The sequence below is a fragment of the Crinia signifera genome, chromosome 12, assembly GCF_055691185.1.
Source record: "Crinia signifera chromosome 12, ASM5569118v1, whole genome shotgun sequence".
NCBI classification, from domain to species: domain Eukaryota; kingdom Metazoa; phylum Chordata; class Amphibia; order Anura; family Myobatrachidae; genus Crinia; species Crinia signifera.
The window spans coordinates 76349473-76369433 of record NC_139228.1 but is presented as its reverse complement, the minus strand read 5'-3'; the positions used below and the strand labels follow the sequence as shown (position 1 = coordinate 76369433).

Sequence of the window (19961 nt, the reverse complement as noted above, 5' to 3'; positions counted from 1 at the left end):
AAAAACAACAGTGAATGTGTGTGCATGTACATGTGGTTTCAGTTTGGACTGTTATGTACATAATGGTGGATGCATATACAGTATGTTAATTATGTATTTACATTTTCTACCATATTATTCACACAGAAATGACAAAGCAAAATTATTCCAAAAAATTCACCACTGGGTTCATTGACATCTATCGGGCCCACGAATGCCTGTGGCAAATTACCAGCAAAGACTTTTCAAACAAGCAGAAAAGGGATCAGGCCTACAATGTTTTGCTGGCCTATGCTAGAGCCAACCGAAGTGATGCCACCATGGAATGTGTGAAGAAGAAAATAGCGAATTTGAGGACAGTCTTTGTGAAGGAGCACGCGAAAGTGATTGAATCTCAGAGTTCTTGAGCGGTGCCGATGACGTGTACAAGCCGACGTTATGGTACTACGACCAGATGCACTTCCTGCTGGAGAAAGATTCGAAAACGCATGGACAGAATAACATGGATCCTGTGCCTCCAATTAGGCAAGAGGAGGAGAGCCAGGATCTGGTAAGTTTGAACACATATAGATATGCGACATGTCATCATTATTCATGGTCCTTACGTTTTTTATTTTATTTTACAGGATGCTACTCAGGAGCAGTTTGTGGAGACGTCCGAGACTAGAGAGGCTGCAGATCTTGAGTGTGAGGAAGTAGAAACCTCAACCTCCACCCCCCTGGCAATGCCACCACCCAGGCAGAGGAAGAAGACAGCCAAAATATCTGTAGCCGGCAGTTCTGAGCAATTTTTTCAATTTGCAGAGGCAAGGCTTTATAAGCCTATTGATTCAATTCGGCAGTTTTCAAATACAGTAGACTCAGAGATGCGTTCAATGGATGATGACACCCGTCGAAAATTCAAACGCATCGTGTACGATGCAATAATTCGGGATATAAACATTCCTGATGACCTGAAATTAATGTGGGACCCGATGCATTACGCATCTTATGGACCCTCGCCACAGTATCCCTACCACAAACCCTATAGTAATCCGCCGGGAATTCCTCCGCAGCTTGCCTCTCCTAACATGACTGGAGCCCCTTCACCCAACCCGGTCACATCAGTCACCACCAGCACTCTGTCCACTGGAGTGTACTCAGCTATGCTGAGTACACAAGCACAGGATAATGCTGTTTTTTTACCATTATGAATTGTTAAACTTTATAAATAATTTTTTCGAAATTATTACAGTTGAAAAAATTGCTCTTCCATGCGTTTTCAAATCCATGTAAACTCTAATGTCTGCTTGGATACGTCATTTGGCCCTGACTCCAGAATGATGCGATATCAGTCACTCTTGTGTGTCCTTCACTGAAGACTGTCCTTACCTTTGCTGTCTCTTCTTTGGTCATTTTGTGAGTCATCACTTCTATTGGCTCTAGTATAGTCTAGTGAATTTGTTGGCCTGATCCCTTTTTTGGGGGGTTTGTAAAGTCTTTGGCCCAGGGGCATTTCTTGGCCTGATATTGTTGATAAACCCAGTGGTGTTCACTTTTATACTTTTAATATATTTAAAACAGTATTTTCAGTAAATTTTAAAAAACATGGTATGGTGTCATTTCATTTCAATATGTTATTTATTGTTAATTTAAAGTTCTATTATGTACAGGTATGGTTCCTCTTTGCAACACTTCTCCTGACTTCTCTCCCCTTGAAAAATAATCTTTTTCAAGGGGTGAGGAGTGTAGAGAAAGTGCTGCAAACACTCTGGTAAGGTGTCTATTTTTAAAAACACAAAAGAACATACTGTCGTGAAGGCTTTTAAACAAAATGGATTTATTTAACTGAAACAGACAATCAACACAAGTCAAATTGCAGATTCTTGCTAACCCAACTAGAAACCCAGCTGGGAGTGCTTTTCGTGGCATATGTAATAGTGTCGCTAAAGAGTAAGGCGCCACCAATTCTCCCTCAAGAGCCCTATGTGTGTAAGAATGGCCATTGTATCTTAGAAACACTGCTTGGGTAAATGCCATTATGTTCAGGACCCCCAACCCACCCTCTACCTTTTTTGTGAATGTCTTTTGTCTAGCAATGTGCGGTTTCTTCCCCTGCCATAAAAATTTTATGGTAGGCATCATACAGTCTCCAAATTTTAATTTGGCTATATCTTTCCTTGTTAATTTAATGGGTAACATTTGAATTCAATAAGACAACTTTGGGAATATTATGGATTGCAGGGCTGCTGCTCTGCCCATCATAGATAGTGGGAGGTTCCTCCAGTTTTCCAGCTTGGCAACAATTTTTTCAATTATAGGGGTATAATTCAATTGGTATAATCTAGATAAATTACTCGGTTTGTTGATTCCTAGGTATCTAATGGAGTCTCTGGTAATTTAAATCGGTCAAGTATCGGGGATCCTCCCCGGGGTGATTCTTGGCCACCCACCTTTAGGATCTCGGACTTACCTACATTGACCCTATATACAGCAAACAACCCAAATGATGAAATTATGTCCAATATGGCCGGCATAGAGGACTCCAGGTCTGAGACAAACAGGAGCATGTCGTCAGCAAAGAGACATATTTATATTGTTCTATCGCCTACTTGTATTCCCTTGTAACTTTGGCTAGTGCGTAATGCGACCGCTAATGGCTCTAGCACCAGGGCAAATAGGAGGGGGGACAGAGGGCAGCCCTGTCTAGTGCCCCTCTGTATCTCGAACGGAGCAGAGATATACCCATTGCAGGCGATCTGGGTCCGCGGGTGCCAATACAGATTCTTAAGCAGATCTACTATAAATGGGGGTGGAAATCCGTATCGGGACAGGCATTTAAATAAGTGATCCCAGGTGACCAGGTCAAAAGCCTTCTCCGCGTCTAATGATATAATTGCCTGGCCACCTGGGCTTCCCTCACCTCTTATACTTTGAATCACTGCTAGCACCTTGCTGCTAGATTTTCCTTTTTGTATTTATAGAATTAAATTTGCTTAGTATCCAATTCTTGCTCCGTTGGATCGCAATAGTATATAATAGTTCTTTTGTCCAAATATACAAAATTTTCAATACAAATTATTTGCATTTAAAAAAAAAACACCCGAAAGTATGAATATACACAACATATAGGAAAGTGGCAAAATACATACAGTCTGTCTATATTATTTCGCCAGACCACACAAAAATGGAATCTACTGTAAGATAATTGTTTAAATTAATGTTTCCAATGAACACAGAAACAAATACTGAAAATAGACCTTCAGAAAACTCCAGATTATGTTTTATTTAAACAAGTAATATTTAATCAAGTGTAACATTTTGATTAGACAGGACAGGCTTGTGTGGAGATGGTAACACTATGTTTGAAGTATGTCAACCGGATATTGCCGGTGCCTGGATCCAAAAACAGGTTAAATAGAGCATTTTAAACAAGGATAAAAGACATAACTTTTACAACATAGACCATTTTACCCATTTACTGTAGGTGTTATAATTTACCCAGCACTAAGTGTGATGCTGAGATACTCACTGTATACATATTGATTGTCAACTACAGGACAGCATTCCAAAGGAAAGCAATAAAAAGATTACATTATGATCACAAACCTCTTAACAAGAATATTTCCCTAAGGTACTGTTGCAGAGATATTTTTGCCATGCCAAACTAGCTTTCCTGTTAGCAATGCTGGGAAAGTCCTCAATAAAAGCATGATTTCACATAACAGTTGTAAAATGACAATACAAAAAATAAATAAAATCAAGAATCAAAACACAAATATATAACTTCTAAAATCAATACAATTGTTGACATTTATTGTATTTTATTTGAAAGAATTCACATTCTATTATATATTTTTCACAGATTGTTTTGAATGTTTACCATTCCATCTGTAAACATTGACATACAGATCTGGGAGACCAATAAAAGTGCATTTTACAAAATCATCAATTAAAATAAGGTTTACATGTATTTAGTATTTTTCACTACCAACTGCACTTAAAAAAAATGTTTAACAGTTTAAGTGATATCAAAAAATAAAAAAAATCTAAAAGCACTTCTCGGATAACACTAGAACATTCTAAGCGACCCACAACAGGATGCTAGAAGGGCCTAGAAATATTTAGTGGTGACATTGGCTTATTTATTGACAGTTTCTTATATAGCGCATACATATTCCACAGCGCTTTACATTGATCAACATTCACATCAGTCCCTGCCCCAGTGGAGCTTACAATCTATATTCCCTACCACATGTACACAGACATTCTAGGGTTCATTTTTGTTGGAAGCCAATTGACCTACCAGTATATTTTTGGAATGTGGGAGGAAACCGAAGTAAACCCATGCAAACATGGGGAGAATATACAAACTCTGCACAGTTAGGGCCATGGTGGGTATTGAACCCATGATATCTGTGCTGTGAGGCAGTAATGCTAACCATTACATCATCCGTAAGTATACATTCTACTGTGAAAATGTACACTAGGGAAAATGTGTTTTGTGACATTTTATAATACAGACCCACTCACTCCTTAGCAAAGCTGTATGTGTAAAGGATGTCATTATTAAATGATCATTCATTTCACACCATTAAATTAAGCCTATACACAGAAATATAGTCAGGTATAAGTAGTTCATGATGCATTTTACAAATTGCTTACAATTGGATTACAGTCCAATTCAAAATATGTCCATAAGTCTAATTTTTAAAGTGGTTAAGCTTCGCTCCATTCGGATGGTTCCCACACATTCTACGTTACAAGGAAAGGAGGAAGGTGAATTAATCGTTTTTGACTTTGCTTCATGTATTGTTTTTAAAGGTCATGTTTACAGACACTGCATTTTCAATAGATTACAGATTCTTCTACAAAATCTACAGGTAAATCTAAGAAAACACGCAGGGGACTGCAACCCGCAGGCTGCTATATTTACTATACTCTAAGTATTAAAGCGCTTTGATTCCATCAAAATGGACACCATTATTATTAATCCTTAATGTTTGGTTTTGTGTACAGTTTTCTTCTGTACTGGCTCAAAGAAAGCAAGTTCCTTTGTCCTCTGTTTATTGCCCAGGAGCAAGTGTACCAAAGTTTCAGGAAGTATTTCACCCCTTTTTAAAAGGTGCAGACGTAACAATAAAATAATACGACTCTTACCTTTAAATTATGCAAGAGAAATGTGACCAGTCTCCACCATAGCATCCTCCCCTGGAGCAGGTTCTGGAAACACAGCACATGCAACTTCCTGTCCAGACCCTCCTGACGGGGATTACGAGTGACTGTTGCCGTGTGTTGCCTCTGTAAACAATAAATCATAAGCGAAATAACGTGTGCAATTAAGAGAACATAGAAATTCAATCACATAAGCCAAAAAAGCAATACAGTACTTGTTACAAAACAGGAGAAACCTGTGTCATTGTGCATACGGTACTTATGTAGTATCTGGGCTGCCGATTTCTAAATCGGGTCGGATCGGGAGATCGCATCGCATGCGACCATGCGATTCGATGCGATGCGATGCGATGACCCGATTTTTCCATAGGAATCAATGTTAAAATGGACTGAGTCCATTTTAACATGGAATTCAATGGGAAAAATGGGTCCTTTTCATACCCCTACTATCCAAGTGGGCATGGAGTTGGATATAAACCTGTGGCGAGCGTAGCGAGCCACCGAGCCCGAAGCGTGGCGAGCGAAGCGAGCCCCGCGAGGGGACGAATACCGTCCCCTCGCGGGGCTCGCTTCGCTCGCCACGCTTCGGGCTCGGTGGCTCGCTACGCTCGCCACAGGTTTATATCCAACTCCATGCCCACTTGGATAGTAGGGGTATGAAAAGGACCCATTTTTCCATAGGAATCATTTTAACATTGATTCCTATGGAAAAATCGGGTCATCGCATCCGATATCGGATGCGATGCGATGCGATGCGATGCGATATCGCATCGCATCTGATTGTATGCCTTAACTTAAGGCATACAATCAAAAAATCGGCAGCCCAGATACTACATAAGTACCGTGCATACATAAGTGTCCAATGTGTTGTAGGATAAATTAGAGTCAGCATAAATACAGTATATTGTATACTACATGTCAAGCATACAGCAAGGTTGAAACTTAAATATTGCTCATTTTCGTATATAGGAGTCAACTTGTTTATTTTTAAAATACGTTACAGGGCATCTTTTTGTTTACCGGGTGTACAGTGTTATATTCAAAAATCCATCTTGCTTCCATCAGTAACAACAGTTTAGGAATTAGGGGAATATGGTCAATGACTTGTTGGCGAAGATCGCTTTCTGCATGGTTGGTAGCAAAATGCTTGGAGACTAATTGATCTGATATTTTGCCTGTAAGTCTACCTTAACCCCTTCAGTGGCAATCACGAGATTTTTCTGGGCTGTGCCTCAGTGTCCAGTCTGGCAAGCCCGGAAAATTCTCAGGATTGCCATGGTTTAGAGCCGGGCAGCGCTGCTGAGCCGGGCAGCTTCAGTGCTGCCCGGTTCCCTCCCCTCTGCCGTACCTCCTCCCCTCCGGCTTTTCTATAGAAGACTCTGGCGCCGGGTTATGACACAAGACGGCTGTTGGGAGAAGGGATGGGGTGGTGGGGTACAGGGCCGGGCAGTGGCTGATTGACAGTTCACCCAAACCCGGGGAGGCAGTCGTTGGTTTTTTTAGGGAGCGCTCCCTAAAAAAAACCCACCACGGAAGGGGTTAAATTGCTGATTTAATGGCAGAGCGGTGCAATGCCATTCTGTCCCATAATGGGCGAATGATCTTTCACATGTATCCTAGCCCACATGGGCAAGTTAGTAGATAGATAAGACTTGATGAAGTGCAGGAGAGGACATATTTATTTTTATATAATTTTGGAGACAAAGGATTTTTGAATGTAGGACCAGTCAACATACTTTTACAGCTGGTGCATTGTATGCACTGATAACAGCCGGGAGCTTTTTTCAGAAAAGTAGAAGTGACACTATTTGACACAATACTATTGTATTTACCACATACAATTGATTATTCTGGGGGGGCAACTAAAGCTCTATGGACCATCGCGTCAACAGACAACAGTCTGCCATTTTTCAAAGATAAATTATCCATGGTGTGTCACAATAAAGACAGGAGCGTGAAGGACATTGACATACATGATGATATTACAGGATTTTATAAGGATATCAGTTCCAATAGTGCAATACCTGCTTATCCACGGTATGATTTCACTGCTGGTTTGAAGTTTAGTTCCAGGGGTAAATTGCATTACAAATCTCCATTATTAAGGATATTTGAATGAAGGAGATTTTCATCCCCACTGTAATTTTTGCCTGATTTTTTTAAAAACTGTGTGTATATGTAATATGTTGTTTATTTGTCTAAATTATTTTTTACTGTCTTAATAAAAGCTGTTTTATTATTACAATATAACAAAAAAAGTGCCCCAGCAAAGAGTTCCTTTCTTCAGTGCCTTCAGCACTATTTTTTGCTTATAGCTACTAGTAACTGGAATCTGGGAGCACCACCAGCCCCACTATTAATGACTTGTTATTAAGTTTTATACATTTATAAGTTGGTTTATTTAATGATTTTTGGATATACAGTACTAAGTCTGTGCAGTTCCATCCCATCTTGAGTAAGCAATTTTCACCAACAAGTCATTGACCATATTCCCATAAATCCTAAAGGAGGCGACAGAGCTAAATGTTATAGAGATGCAAGATGGATTTTTTAACTTAAAACGGTACACCTGGCAGGTCTAAACACAAATATGCCCTGGAACGTGTTTTAAAAATTAACAAATTGACTCCTGTATACCCAAAGGAGCTATATTTAAGTTTAAACCTGGCTGTATGCTTGACATATAGTATACAATATATTTAAGACAACTCTAATTTAGCCTACAACACATTGGATGCTTATATATGCACTGACACAATGACATTTACACTAGAGAAGAGATGTTTAAGGGGGGACATGCTCAACATGTACAAATATATTAAGGGCCAATAAAAGGAACTGTCAAGCACACTTTTTACTGCAAGAAAAGAATCTAGGACGCGAGGGCACGAGTTTAGATTAGAAGAAAGAAAATTTAGTTCCCTCAAAAGAAAAAAATTCTTGACGGTCAGAGCAGTCAAACTGTGGAACTTCCTGGAGAGGTGGTGTCGGCGGACACAATAAATACGTTTAAAATAAACATTGGACAAGCATTTATTGAATAAAAACATGAGTTAAAAATGACTCACACTGTCTTTTACAAGGGATAAGATATTAAAACCCAGGTTGAACTCGATGGACGCAAGTCTTTATTCATCCTTATCTACTATGTAACTATGACATGGGTTTCCCGTTTTGTTGTTATATCAAGGACTGTATTGCATTTTTGGCTTAAAGTACTGTATTGGATTTCACATATGATTTATTGTTTACAGAGGTTGCCAAGGCAACACATGATAACAGTCACTCGTAATCCCCCGTCGGGAGGGTCTGGACAGGAAGTTACATGTGCTGTGTTTCCTGCACCAGCTCCCGGGGAAGATGCCATGGTGGAGAGTGGTCACTTTTTTCTTGCATTATTTAAAAGGTAAGAGTCGTCTGATTTTATTGTTACTTCTGCACCTTGAAAAGGGGGCGAAATACTCCCCGAAACATTGGCACACTTTTACGTTTACCTGATAAAAATCTTTTTGAAATTTGCCGGTCTCCGATTGCCGCTATTTCAACAGATCTATCTAACCAAAGAACACAAACCTGTACTCACACCCAAAAGGAGCCAACAGCTGGGCTGCCATCCAGAAAAAATGGACTACTGCCAGTATTCCAAAAGAGCCACTAGTAGGAACAGGAATATTTTCCTGTTTCCACTTGTGGCTTTTTTGTTCTTCTATTCAATTGACTGCCAGCCTTGAGAAAGGTCCATGTAGGACCGAAACATCGGCTATTGCAGGATAATATAGAATAAACCCATTTACCGTTATTACAGCTTATTCTTCAAAGTCTGGGGAGTGCTATTTATCCCCTTCTGGGGATTCTCTGGAGATATATATATATTAATTTAACACACACACATATATACACAAACCCACACACTAGGTGGCATCTTTCAAATGGTACCTCTTTTTTTTTAGATATGTTTATTTTGGTTCACATATAGGATTGGGATTCAGTATTGAATCCCGGCGGTCGGGATCCCGGCGTTCAGAATCCCGACGCCGGAATCCCGACAAGGGGGGGACGTGGATCGCCCCCCCTTGCGGGCTCGCTGCGCTCACCACGCAGCGGGCCCGGTGCCTCGCTACGCTCGGCACACTCATTTATTCTCCCTCCAGGGGTGTAGTGGACACCCCAGGAGGGAGAATGTGTCTGCATTTCGGCGGTCGGGATTCCGGCGTCGGGATTCTGAACGCCGGGATCCCGACCGCCGGGATTTTAACTGCATCCCATAGGATTGTTTGTACAACAAACATAATGAGCGTTAACATAAATTTGGGAAAACAGCTTTCTCGAGCAATTGATCCTTCTGTGCTCACCGGTAAGTCGGTCTTAACAATATCACGAATCAAACATTTTTCAAATTTTTCGCTAAACATGGAGAAGGAATTAGGAAAGTATGTAGGGGTAGGTAATACAGTCGAAAGCAACACTAATGCATCATTATGCAGTTAATTTGTCCCAGAATGGAGGGTGTTGGTGGTAGTTTTCAAAAGGTTATAAAGGGATTTTCTTAATGCAGGAGGGCGACTCTGGATGAAAGGAGTCCATGTATTGTAGAACTTTGATACAGGGATTTCGGAGTGTCTTAGGATATCATACCGGTTATAGTACATATATTTAAGCAATAATTGTTCCACTTCCATGACGTTGGGAATAGGAGAAGTGATCCAAGAATTTAGAATTACTTTCTTATGGGCCCCATACATCAGCAATCACAATGAATAGATTTCCAGATCCAGGGATTTTTTGCCCAGATAAATGGATTCTACAATCTATTTCACTTGCCCACATATTACAGATTTATTTCAGTGATCAGCAGCATTGCATCTTCATATCTGGAAATTGCCCAATCGATTGTCATTTCAGCTGTTCATAATGTAAATAGATGAAGACGAATTGGGAATGCCCACACGCAGATAATACCAGATTAAGCATGTTTAAAAATCTGATTAAGCAATCAATTGGCGATCCCTATTAATTTTTGATTGGGATTGCCAAAAGGGGGAGCCCACACATCTAAAATTAATTGAGGCAATCATCTCCAGATCTCACGATTGTCACAATTAATTGCTGATGTATGGGGCCCATTAGGATAGGTAGTAGGTGGAGATCAGATGGCTGGAGGAGCCAGCCATCAAAGTTTGAAATTAGAAGTGGAAGGGGGTCTAGATGGGCTTGTATGTAAAAATTGATCCGTATAAAGTATATCAATTTGTACCAAAATCTTTTTGTGTGTCTGCAGGTCCAGAAGTTGTGGATAAAGGAGGCAATATGGAATTTACATCTCATGCAGCTTCCCGTCTCTTCAGGGACATAGTAACTCCTCTGTTGGAAAATGAACGCTCTATGGACAAATTTAACTTGTACCTCCTGAAGGGCTGATGACTTTTGATTGTTTTATGATAGTATTGTTGTGTGATCAGTCAATAAAGGAATATCCTTATACCATTTGTGCTCATTCTTTCCAGATGCGTTCAGCAGGTATTATTGACAATTGTCCATATATGTGTATTTTTAAATTTTCCCAATTGAAATTTAGTGGTGATAGAATGCATTTTCTTGGAGGCTAAAGATAAAGGGTAGATAATTGGGAGTGACTGGACGTAATTGAAAGAGAGGGAAGGAGCTGCTTGAGGGAAGGCTATAAATTAGCTGGATTTCTGAAATAGAATATAAGCGTCCCCCAGGGTCAAAGACCTGGGAGATTTTCTTTAGACCTTTATTTTGTAATCTATGAAAGATGGAGCTATCCACCCCTGGTGTGAATAGAGGGTTGCCCCAGATGGGTAGCCAGGGGGATGCGGTAGGCTCGCATTCCAGTGAGCGGGAGACAGACCACCAAACCGTGTCAGTGAAGAGAGGGGTTTTTTAGAATATGTGAGGCGATATTTGCACGAGGGGAGTGTAACACAGCTCTGGGGGAGAATGGGGCGAACATAGCACGATCAATTGCGTACTCTGAGAAGTTATCTAGTTCCAGCAGCCATCCTATTGTGAAACGACAGAGCAAGGCTTTTATATATTGTTTTAGATTTGGGATGTTCAGGCCAACCATGCTTTTGGGAAGATGCAGTTTGTGCAGGGCTATTTTTGCCTTCTTCCCATTCCACAAAAACCGTGCCATGCGCGAATTCAATTCCTGGATAACTTTATGGACAGCATTTGTATAATGTACATGAGTTTTGGTAGTATCAGGAACTTAATGACTTCTGCTCTTCCTAACAGGGATAAGGGTAAACTGGTCCACGTGTCCATTGACCTGGATAGGGACATGATTAGCGGTGTATAGTTTAAATTGTATAGCTTAGAAACGTGTGCAGGAACTGCACTCCCAAATATTTGATTTGTGTAGTTTTGCATTTGATAGTGCTAAGATCTTCCCTGTCAGGAGGGCCTCTCAAAATCATCAATTCGGATTTGTTCACATTTATTTTGTATCCCGAAAAGGAGCTAAAAGTTTGTATTATAGAAAAGGCTGCAGGAAGAGAATATTCAAGGGATGTCAGGAATAGCAGCATATCACCTGTGAACACGGATACGCGGAGGTCGGGTGTACCTATAGTTATACCTTGATAAGTGGGAGATTGGCGTAGTAGTTTGTTTATTTATAAGGTGCCACAGTGTCCACAGCGCCATACATAGCAAACAAAAAAACAAATGACAAAGGTAACGTACAGGGTGTGTTGATAAAATACAGCATAAATAGGGGTATAGCTGGTAGAACTAAAATCAGCAACAGTTCTGAAGTAGGTGTTGAAATTGTCGAGGAGACTGAAGATGAAGTAGAGGAAGGGAAGAACAGGGCAGGAGACCTGATGAGGCAAATAGGTAGGGTAAGTACGTGAGGAAGGAGGGCCCTACTCATAAGAGTTGACAGACTAAAAGGAGGTGGGTGGACGAACGAAAAACAATAGGATAAGTAAGAACGGATGGGAACAGATGGAGAGGTAGGGTAGGCAGGATAGGAGGAGCGAAAGAGGTTAGGAGGAGGGATAGACTAGTCGGAAGTGGGTTTTGAGGGATGCTTGAAGGAGGTAAGGGAATCAGAAAGCCTGATGGGTGGTGGGAGGTTGTTCCAGTGCAGGGGGGCAGCGCAAGAGAAGTCTTGGACACAAGAGAGGGAGGAAGTGATTAGGTGAGAGGTCAGGCGGCGGTCGGCGGCAGAGCGAAGAGGACGGGAGGGAGTGTGGATAGAGATCAGTGAAGAGAGGTAAGGCGCGGTGGAGGAGAGTAGGTGGTGAGGAGGAGTTTAAAGAGAACTCGGAAAATAATGGGGAGCCAGTGAAGAGAAATACAGAGGGGGGAGGTGGAGGTAGAGTGGCGGGAGAGGAAGATGAGCCTAGCAGCGGCGTTAACAATGGATTGGAGAGGGGCAAGAGGTAGCCCGGAGAGAGTAATGTTGCAGTAGTCAAGGCGGGAGATGACAAGAGAGTGAATGAGAATTTTGGTCGCGTCAGTGGAGAGGAATGGTCTGATGCGCGAGATGTTGCGGAGGTGAAAGCGGCAAGACTGTGAGAGCACGAATGTGGGGGGTGAGAGGGAGGAGATCAGAGTGGAGACAGAGGAGCGATCGGAGAGGTACGAGGTGAACCAAGATAAGACCATGACAGTGATGCCAAAGGAGCGGAGGGTGTTGAGCAGGAGAGGATGGTCAACAGTGTCAAAGGCAGCCGACAGATCAAGCTGGATGAGGATAGAGAAGAGGCCTTTGGATTTAGCCGATAGTAGATTGTTAGTGACTTTGGTCAGGGCAGTTTCATTGGAATGTAAAGGGCGGAACCCGGATTGGAGGGGGTCTAGAATGGAGTTAGCAGTAAGGTGTCTTTGGAGACAATTATAGGCCAGACGTTCTAGGAGTTTGGAGGCAAAAGTGAGGAGGGAGATGGGCCTGTAGTTGGACGGAGAGTTGGGGCCCAGATTAGTTTTTTTGAGAATTGGGGAGACAAGAGCATGTTTGAAGGAGGAGGGGAAGATCCCAGAGGATAGGGAAAGAGTAAAGAAGTGAGCCAGGTGAGAGCAGACCGATGGACTGAGACGACGGATAATATTGGAGGGGATAGGATCGAACGGGCAGGTGGAGGGAGAAGCGGATTGAAGGATAGAATGGACTTCAGCGGCAGTGGTAGGGTTAAATGAGGACAGGGGTGGGAAGGAGGGCAGAGGAGATGTAGGAGGGGAGGAGGGAGAGGTCATGGCAGCAGTGATGGCAATCCTGAGAGGAGATTTTGGTTGAAAAGTAGGTAGCAAAATCAGCGGCTACAATGGAGGACAGAAGAGCTGGAGGAGGGGGGAGAGCAAGGAGTTGAAGGTGGCGAAGAGCCTGCGGGGGGTTGGATGATTGGGAAAGGATGAGGGACTTAAGTAGGATTCCTTGGCCAGAGCAAGGGCAGTGCTGAAGGAGGAAAGAATGAATTTAAAATTGAGATAATCCGCGAGGGAGCGTGATTTCTTCCAGAAGCGCTCAGCAGTGCGAGAGCACTTTTTGAGGAATTGGGTGATATGCGAGTGCCATGGTTGGGGGTTGGAGCATCGAAGGGGGATAGAGGAGAGAGGGCAGGCAGAGTCCAATGCCGAAGATAGGGTGTTGTTATAGAGGGAGGCAGCGAGGTTCGTCATGACATGGGGCAGTATTCAATGAACATATTCACGGCGTGCAGCAAATCCTGTTTAGGATTTGCTGCACAGTCACCGTGTTCCAGAGCCTCGCTGTCCCCCTATTCAATGAGGCAGGGGCTCGCTGCCCCTGACCGCGAATGTGAACCACTGCGGCGGACGCCTGAGGACGGCGGCAGGCAGGGAGATGGAAGTCTCCCTGCATGCCCCAGAACGTATGTGGGGGGGGAGGTGGGCTCCCGGGAGAGTCAACAGGGGACCGGGTATTCACTGCACCCGATCGTGCATATGTAATGATCAGGAGCAGTGAATATATGAATATCTAATGAGCGGCTCTCAGCTCCCTGCCGGCTGCTATGTGTAAAAAAAAAACTTTTTTTTTATTAAATATATATTCATGTGCTTTAAGCACATGAATACAAATAGCATGCCCCTTCTCAGAATAAAATTCCTGATTTTTTTACACCAAATAAAAAAAACAAACATTATTTTAAATGTTCACATTCCACTTCACCATGAAAAGATGGCGAGTGATACACGGAGAGGTACGGAGAAATTAACCTAGAAATGTATTCTCCGTCTTCTCATTGAATACACTCATGGCGAGTGACGGCGAGAGACGGCGAATCTCAATGCAAAATCCTATTGACAAGACACGGCGATTGGCGGAGAGTATCAGATGGAGAACCATCCATTATTCACGGTTCGCCGACAGCGAAAATATCACATTGAATAGGGTTGTTCGCTTATTGAGACCAAAATTCTCCGACCAACGCGAAAAAAGCAGAACTTCACCATAATACACGGCAAATTTTCCTCATTGAATACTGCCCATGGTGGCGATTGGGGCGAGAAGAGGACACTGTGTCCGAGAAGGCAGCAATATCAAGTGTGTTGACGTTATGTCGTGAGACAATGCGCTTGGGGGGGGGGGGGGGGGAGGGGGAAGCAGTGAGTGAGATGGTCAGAAAGAGGAAAAGCCGAAATAGTGTAGTCAGTGAGGGAACAAGAGCGGGAGAAGACGAGATCGAGGGAGTGTCCTTGGATGTGGGTGGGAGAGGTAGTCCACTGAGATAGGCCAAGAGAGGAGTTTGGAAGTGCCAGAATCAGTGGGGTTATCCAAGAGGATATTAAAGTCACCAAGAATGACAGAAGGTAGGTCAGAGGAGAGGAAGTGTGGGCGCCAGGCGGGGAAGTTGTCAAGAAATTGGGAGATAGGGCCAGGGGGATGGTAGATTGCAGCGACACAGAGGTGGTAGGGGTAGTACAGACGGATGGAGTGAGACTTAAAGAAGAGGAGAGAGGGTTCAGGGTGAATGACACTGTAGGCTGAGAGGAAAAAACCGTAGAGCTATGGCCAATGGTTTCAGGGCAAACAGGAGGGGGGATATGGGGCATCCCTGCCTAGTTCCTCTCAATATGAGGAATGGGTTGGAGAGTATACCATTACACATTAACCTGGAAGTGAAATTTTTATATAACGTAGATAGAAGGGAAATGAATTTGCTAGGGAATGAGAATTTACTTTAGAATTTACAACATAAAGATGGTCCCAGTGGACCATGTCAAACACCTTCTCCGTGTCCAGAGCTAAAACCGCTAGGGGGGCGTCCGACACAGCCCCCCTGGGAGATCTGCAAAGCTGACAGGACCTTTCTTATATTGGTGACTGGGTTTCTTCCCATTACAAATCCTGTCTGTTCAGGGTGTATTAGAGTTGGTAATAGGGCTTTAGTCTTTCGGCAATTATTTTGGTGAGTATTTTATAATCTATGTCTAGGAGTGATATGGGGCGATATGAGCTGGGGTATGAAAGGTCCCTTCCAGGTTTAAGAAATAGTTTTATAGTTGCCATAATAAAGAAGGAAGGAGTGGAGTTGGTAGTAAGGATTGAGTTGTATACTTCTACAAGAGTTGGGGCTATTTTGGGGGCTAATAATTTGTAATAGTCAGCGGTTAAACCATCTGGTCCAGGGGCCTTCCCTGGCTTGAGGCTGGCTATGGCTGATTGGACTTCAGTCAGGGTAAATTCACTGCAGAGGGTTTTTGCTGAATTAGGCGATAGGTGGGGGATGGGGAGGCCTTCGCAGAATTCTGTGGCTTGGTTTTGGTCTGAAGTCGGAGCTGGATAAAGGTTGCTATGGAATTTATTTAGGGTGTCTGCCATTTGGTCGCCTTAGGGGGTGAATTACAGATGGGGATTGGTGACCTTTAAGTAGGTTTGAAAGGAGTTTGCTAGATTTTTTGCCATATTTATGAAATCTGGCATTGGCCGCAAAGGTATACAGGGATTCGGATTTAATAAATAACCCTGGTACCTCATTTATTGATATTGGTTAAGTAGGAAAGGAGAAATAGGTGAATATATATTTTTCCTGACGGCGGCACTCTTAGAAATGACAACACCAGAGGCAGTTGTAGAGCCGACGTTTCAAGGCCGTCCGGCCTTTTTATCAAGGTGCAAAGATCTCTTTTAGGATCAGTGTAGAACTTGCAGTGAAATGGGGTCCCTTGGCGATGGACTGCAAGCTTAAATGCATTGATCAATTCATGAACTAAAACCCCATTATTTATTTATTGATTTGAATGTTAAGGTGAGTTAGTTTGTTGTAGTGAGTGCTGGGCCCCCTGTGTTTGTATTTACTAGAGTGTGTGGTCACTGGCCACCGCACCCCACCCTGGGATGTGGGTGCTGTTTGCACCCCATTCCTAGGAATGGCGAGTGTGTTGGTACTTCTGTATCTATATATATATATATATGTATGTATGAAGGAAGAAAGCGTGGGGCACTCAAAGGTACACAATAATTGAATAAAATGTATTAAATAGACATACACACAAAACAATATATAACAAAAGGGACTCCAAACGGAGCGAGTGACGCTATCTAATATAGTGCCTGCTCATTGTATTGAACCGTGCAAGTTCCCTAGTGCGGCTGGAGTTGACAACTGTTGCCGATTATGAATTGGCTTTTGTACCCAGAACACTGGAGGTAATATAACTGTTTTGTTTCAATTCCAAACAGAGACATTGTTACTATATATTTATTTACTGAATGGCTCCAAGTTATTGAAAGACACTTGCCATTTAATACAGCTGAGGCTGAGCTGCACAAATAAACCAGCTTTCAACTGGCACCCAAAAGGGATTAAATACGTTCTCTGATCAAAATAAAAGATTTTTTTTGGAAGCGATCAAGTATTAGCTGGTATATGTATTACTTGTGTATATACCTTTTATTATATGTATTGTTTTGTGTAGGTGTATTTTTATTCAATTATTGTGTACAGATGAATCCGGCCTCAGTGTTGCTGGCGAATCGCCAGCAACACGGCGCTCCATCTGACTGAGACGCGGGTGCGTCCCCCACGCACGCGCGTCTCAGTATCCGGGCGGCGAGGCGGACGCAATACTGTCCGCCTCCCGCTCAAGGGGGCTGGGGGGGGACCCGAGGAGGGGGCGGGGGGGCGCGGTCGCCCGGTGTGGGCACCGGGTGACCGAGGGCAGCACCGTCAGAAGGGGGCGCGCGCGCACCTCGTGTGCGCGCATCCCCTTCCGGCATACAGATGGCGCGGGGCAGGGGATGGCGGCTGGCGTCGCCATCGCCATCCCCTGGACAGATGAATCCCGCTCCATCTGTACTTTTGAGCGCCACAGGCTTCTTTCTTCGTTTGTGCTAAAATTTGGAGGTTGGCATCCCTCCAGCATGGTGGCTTGGCAGCAGGGTGACACATTACACCACTCTAATCCCTAGCGCCAGACACCTCTTCCATATATATATATATACACACACATATACATATAGATACATATAAATACATACACAGAAATATAGATATTAATATGTAGTCCTTTACAAGGCATTAGATTAATTTGGTAAGATGGTAAATATTTAACCACTTTTGTGGAGTGGTAACATCCTAAGTCAGAATTGCCCTCTGTGCAGCTGCTGGAATTCCAGTCCCTCCGCTTCTTAGTTTCCTCCCTGAGTGCCGATCACGCTGACATTGACTGCTGATCATGATGCTCGACATCAGTCCTGCTCCTGATGGCTCGCAGAGATGAATACCTGCTGGGGAAATGTAAAAAACAAAAAAACCCCACAAAAACTGTACTCACCTTCCCCGATACCCGCATTGGTCTGATCAATGATATATACACCATTGATGTTTGTACATATTTTTCATATAAAAAAAAATTGGTACTTGTGTGGTTTCATGGCGGCACCCCCACTATCCCCGTCAGCCTGAAGTGTGGTGAGCGCTGCGAGTCCAGCAAGGGGACGCAGTACGCGTCCTCCCGACCTGTTCATACCCCCACTATCCATGTCAGCATGGAGTTTATTCTATAAAGTGTGGTGGGCGCGGCAAGCCCCGCGAGGACGCGAAAAACGAGCCCGAAGCATGGCAATGGGCCGCGGTATACACGCCAAGTAATCCGCTTCCCCTCGACATGCTTCGGGCTCATTTTTCGTGTTCCCTCGCCACGCTCTGGGCTCGCCACACTTTATCCACTCCACGCCGATGTGGATAGAGGGGGTATGAACCAGTCAGGAGGATGCGTACCGCATCCCCGCGTGGGCCTCGCTGCGCTTGCCACACTTCAGGCTGACTTGGATAGTGGGGATGTGCTAAATCGTATCGCATGCAAATCACATACAGTATGATGCGATCCGCGGGCACTGCCGCCCTGAAACTACACAAGTACCAAAAACTTTTAATTACATTGTTTTGGATAGGTTTTATTCCTTTGATTCAACATAAGTTGCAACATTTATATAGATAGTGCTATTATTATTGCAGCATTTTTTTTCTTAAACTTTGATCCAAAAACTAACATTTTTAAACTTTACGTTTGCACCTGCAGTTGGTGAAAAGTGTTAAACCTCTTGGTTTAATACCCAAACAGTGCATATGTAACAAAAAAAGGGATTACTTTCCAGATAATATACATATGATATTTGTTAAATAAAAGGCCTGACAGAGGTGCATTTTGTGTAAATTATATACTATTTTTAGTACTATATATTATTTAATCTTTAGCCAAACCAAGTTATTTTATGGCTTAAATGTCGTAAACATGTTTTTCAACATGTTTTGTGGTGTACTTCGCAGCATGTCTCTAAGGTTTTAGGTAAAATAAATTACTTATACATTTTGAAAATGTAATACATTTAAAATAAATTGCATTCCAGTTTGTTTTACAAATAACAGTTAGCAATATAGATTTTTCTTACATACCATTTCTCAGATCTATTTTGTTGTGATCTTGCCTAGCAGAAGTGTCACCAGCAAAAGTTTTGCTGCATAAATTACAATTATAGGTGGAATGTAGCCATTGGGGGGTATCTAATTTGTGGAGAATATTTTTCAAGAGCAAATCGAAATTTATTTTCTCGCAAAAACACAGATTTATTTAAACATGTATGTTTTCATGGAAGCGTGAATACAGGACTACTTTCAGAGATTTTATTGCTCCTGCTATACATATAAAATGATGTGCAAAAGTTTTATGTAGGTGTGAAAATAATGCTACAAAGTATGTGTTCAAAAGTTAATAATTTATTTTTTATCAATTATTAATATTCAAAGAACGAACAGAAGAGAAATCTAAATTAAATCAATATTTACTGTGATCACCCTTTGCCTTCAAAACAGCATCAATTCTTCTAGGCACACGTGTATAAAGTCAACAATTTTGTAGGATTATATTCAGGAATATGATTAACCAATCAAACAAAACAGGTGATAATGATCATTATTTTCATATGTAGGTTTAAACCCCATCAACAATTGAAATATCTCTGTAGGCTTTAAACTGGGCGAGGAACCACTAAAAACTCGGCTACCAAGGTGAAGTTATGGAAAACTGATTTAGGTCACATGTCATACACCATGGTGAAGTATGGTGGAAGTTCCTTGCAAGTTGGGGCATCACTTCAGCAAATGAAGTTGGGGATATGGACAGTATTAATAGTGTCCTCAATGCTGAGAAATAAAAACTTTATTAGGTATTATACATCATCCTCTACAAACATGGGGGCATCTGACTTGCTCCAAATTTATTAAGTGGCATGAGAAAAACCCTCAAACAGCAAATGTTAAGAACTATCTTGAGCATAAAGAAGAATTTTGAATCCTGGAAATGATGAGATTATGAGTTTGTCTGGGATTACA

The 19961-nt window shown here is 42.4% G+C and overlaps 1 protein-coding gene across 3 annotated transcripts in view; it reads right to left on the bottom strand.

The window, feature by feature from the left end:
* BAHD1 (bromo adjacent homology domain containing 1) overlaps positions 1-19961 on the bottom strand; it is a 172432-nt gene that overhangs the window by 48654 nt on the left and 103817 nt on the right. For 2 of the 3 annotated variants that reach the window (XR_014466180.1, XM_083166236.1), the window contains exon 7: positions 5119-5259. Coding sequence is in view for 2 of the 3 variants with exons in the window: in XM_083166236.1 (XP_083022362.1) it covers positions 5121-5259 (139 nt within the window). In the remaining variant the exon portion in view is untranslated. Of the gene's footprint in view, positions 1-3139; positions 4714-5118; positions 5260-19961 lie in introns of those variants that run through there. The other variant, XM_083166237.1, reaches the window with a different exon arrangement.